The sequence below is a fragment of the Oxyura jamaicensis genome, chromosome 2 (assembly GCF_011077185.1).
Source record: "Oxyura jamaicensis isolate SHBP4307 breed ruddy duck chromosome 2, BPBGC_Ojam_1.0, whole genome shotgun sequence".
NCBI classification, from domain to species: domain Eukaryota; kingdom Metazoa; phylum Chordata; class Aves; order Anseriformes; family Anatidae; genus Oxyura; species Oxyura jamaicensis.
Window position 1 is genome coordinate 70,250,116 of NC_048894.1, and position 2,600 is coordinate 70,252,715.

Genomic DNA, 2,600 nt, shown 5'->3' on the forward strand with positions numbered 1-2,600 from the left:
CCCAATCTATGTGTAAGCAATAATGGGGCATGCAACACAAACTCTCACAAAGTCTTCAACATATGTTTATGCCTATAGCTTGTCTCTAAGCATGTTTTTTTTTTGCAGGCCCAGTCCTTGGTTTTCAAGATTTTTATTTTTATTTTTATTTTTTTTCCAGCAAGCTGTCATCAAAAGAATACCTGCAGTTTTTACCCTCTATGTGAAGAGAACATTATACTTGAAAATTTAGCCTTGGAAGCATGCTTACAACAACCTAGGTCCATCATGGAATAACAAAAGTTTTGGACATCAGCACGATGACTGTCTTAATCCAGTCTCTCAGCAGGGTGTGGGGAACAAACAGCTTTTTCCCACATACAAAATCACTTTGGGTTTATTTGGTGTTAAAAATGTACAGTTTATTCAACGTATACTATAAATCTACTGAGATATTACCATGTCAGACATTAAATCTAAATAAGATCTCAATCTGAAATGAGGTATAAAAAACAAAATATTGATAAAATATAACAAAGACAGTATTCAATCCAGACAGAAGGCATATATATCTGCACAACTGGCTCAAATTCTCACCGAAATAAAACTTAGCATTTTTTTTTTTTTTTTTTCCAGGCAAAGTTTATAGCAAAATAGGTACATAAACCATTATGAAGAATCCCTGCTCATATCACTTGTCTATTTGGATAATGTATGCTTCTAATATTCATAACAAAATCGAGCCTGACATATTTAAAGAAACTTAAAGCAATGATGCTATCTCTGAAAATGGTACACTGAATATGTGTACCACATGATGTCAAAGCAAACACAGATGTATCTTATGGTGATTCTGAAAACACAAATATCAATGAATCTCTGTGAGGAAAGCAAAGGCTGGTAAAATTCAAAATGGCTTTATAGTCATACTGTTATGTAAAAATAAAGTTGTGAAGTTCTCCAGACTTGATTTAACATGGCTGAAACAGAGTGGGTAATTTGTTTACATCTGAACAGCTGAAAAGATCAGTCAAATGAAAAATCTACATAAAAAGACTGACTTGCACACTTACCTTTTCCATTTATTGTTAATGCTGATGCAATTGTGGCTGTTACTGGCACTGGCAATTGTGGCACTAATGGATGTATCCTTGGTCTGCTCCCCATCCTGGCACGCTCTGCACCAGGTCCTAATAAAGCTCCCACTGGTTTTTCTGCTGCTACTTCTGGTGCTATAGAGTCTTCTTGATCCTGCTCTATGTGGTCCATTTTATCAGGGCTTTCATTCTGGAAGCCATCAACAGTTGTCCGGCTCTTAATTGGACTTTTGGGCACTAGAATTTTAATACCTGATTTTGCAAGGTCCATATTTTTCCTTCCAGAAAGAGATGGTGAATTGTTTTTCCGGAACTTCTGTGTGGCAGTAAAGAGTTGATTATTTTTTGACTCATGGTCTTTACCCATAACTAAAGATTTAGTGGATGTCTTTGAAAAAGAACTATTGGTAGATCTAGAAATTTGTTTTCTGGCATTATTAGGAGAGGTCCTGTTTGTCCTGGTTAATGTGCTTTCTTTCTGCTTTTCATTGTGGCGTCTGTTAAATTCATGTATATATTCCTCACAATTAACAAGGTGCTGTTCTGGCTCCCAAGTATCATCTTCACTGTCATATCCTTTCCATCGCACCAAATATTCTGTTTTTCCCTTCTTGTTTTTCCTCTTGTCAACAATTCTCTCTACCTGTTGAAAAGGAAAATTAAACATTAGATACGGGCAGATATGCAAGTCAAGTGAGCAACTTTCATGCAAACAATTATTTTTTAAGTGTAGATGGATTTAAAATTACTCCTGTAGTTCTGTACTTCTGTATTGTAGCTCTATATCTCACAGTCTTTCATTACTGAATGAAAACGCCCCTCTAAACTTCAGATTGTTATTTCTGTCTAATAGAAGATGTTCTAAAATACCAAAGTTACTCTTCAACATGCATTTTGTATGCACAAGAACCTGAATAAAACATATATATTGTTAACGATCGGCACTGGCCCCAGGAAAGTTTCAATACCAGCTTCAACGTCTTAATCAATGCTTCTCTGAATATAGAGACCATGTTCAAATATGCTGCAAAAACAGTTTGTTTACCTTACAAAATTTATCAGTTTAATATTGTTTAAATAATTTGCTTACTTAGCATAAGGCATACGTGAGAATCTTTTACTTATGGTGAGATATCCTTTAGTTACCAGGGACAATATTGTACTGCTCAGAAATTGGAGCAAATATGGAAGAATTTTTAGAGTTTGTTTTGTCTTGTGAAAACAGAGAACTTGTTTTGGCCAGAGTCTTTGATACACATACTTGAACCAATTACCATGCCTCACTTATCTGCAAATAGAGATGGTATTTATGTCACAAGTATTAAGCATGCACATGCTACAACTGCGTGTGGGAGCCACAGGCTAGAGGAATTCAGGCACTGGAGTAAAGCACGACAGGGCGGACAGCAGCAGCTGCAGGGACAGAGGCTCATGCCTTGTACCAAAACTACTGCCAGTCATGCGGCACCTCAGAAACAGAATTCTTTCACAGGAGAAAAAAAAAAAAAAAAAAAAAAAAAAAAA

General features: G+C 35.9%; 1 protein-coding gene across 4 annotated transcripts in view; it reads right to left on the reverse strand.

The window, feature by feature from the left end:
* Positions 1-2,600, reverse strand: part of CDYL (chromodomain Y like) — a 107,585-nt gene that overhangs the window by 52,842 nt on the left and 52,143 nt on the right. For 3 of the 4 annotated variants that reach the window (XM_035316611.1, XM_035316609.1, XM_035316610.1), the window contains exon 3: positions 1,053-1,719. The exons of the other annotated variant lie outside the window; for it this stretch is intronic. In XM_035316611.1, the coding sequence (XP_035172502.1) occupies positions 1,053-1,719 (667 nt within the window). The remainder of the gene's footprint in view (positions 1-1,052; positions 1,720-2,600) is intronic. 4 annotated transcript variants of the gene reach the window in all.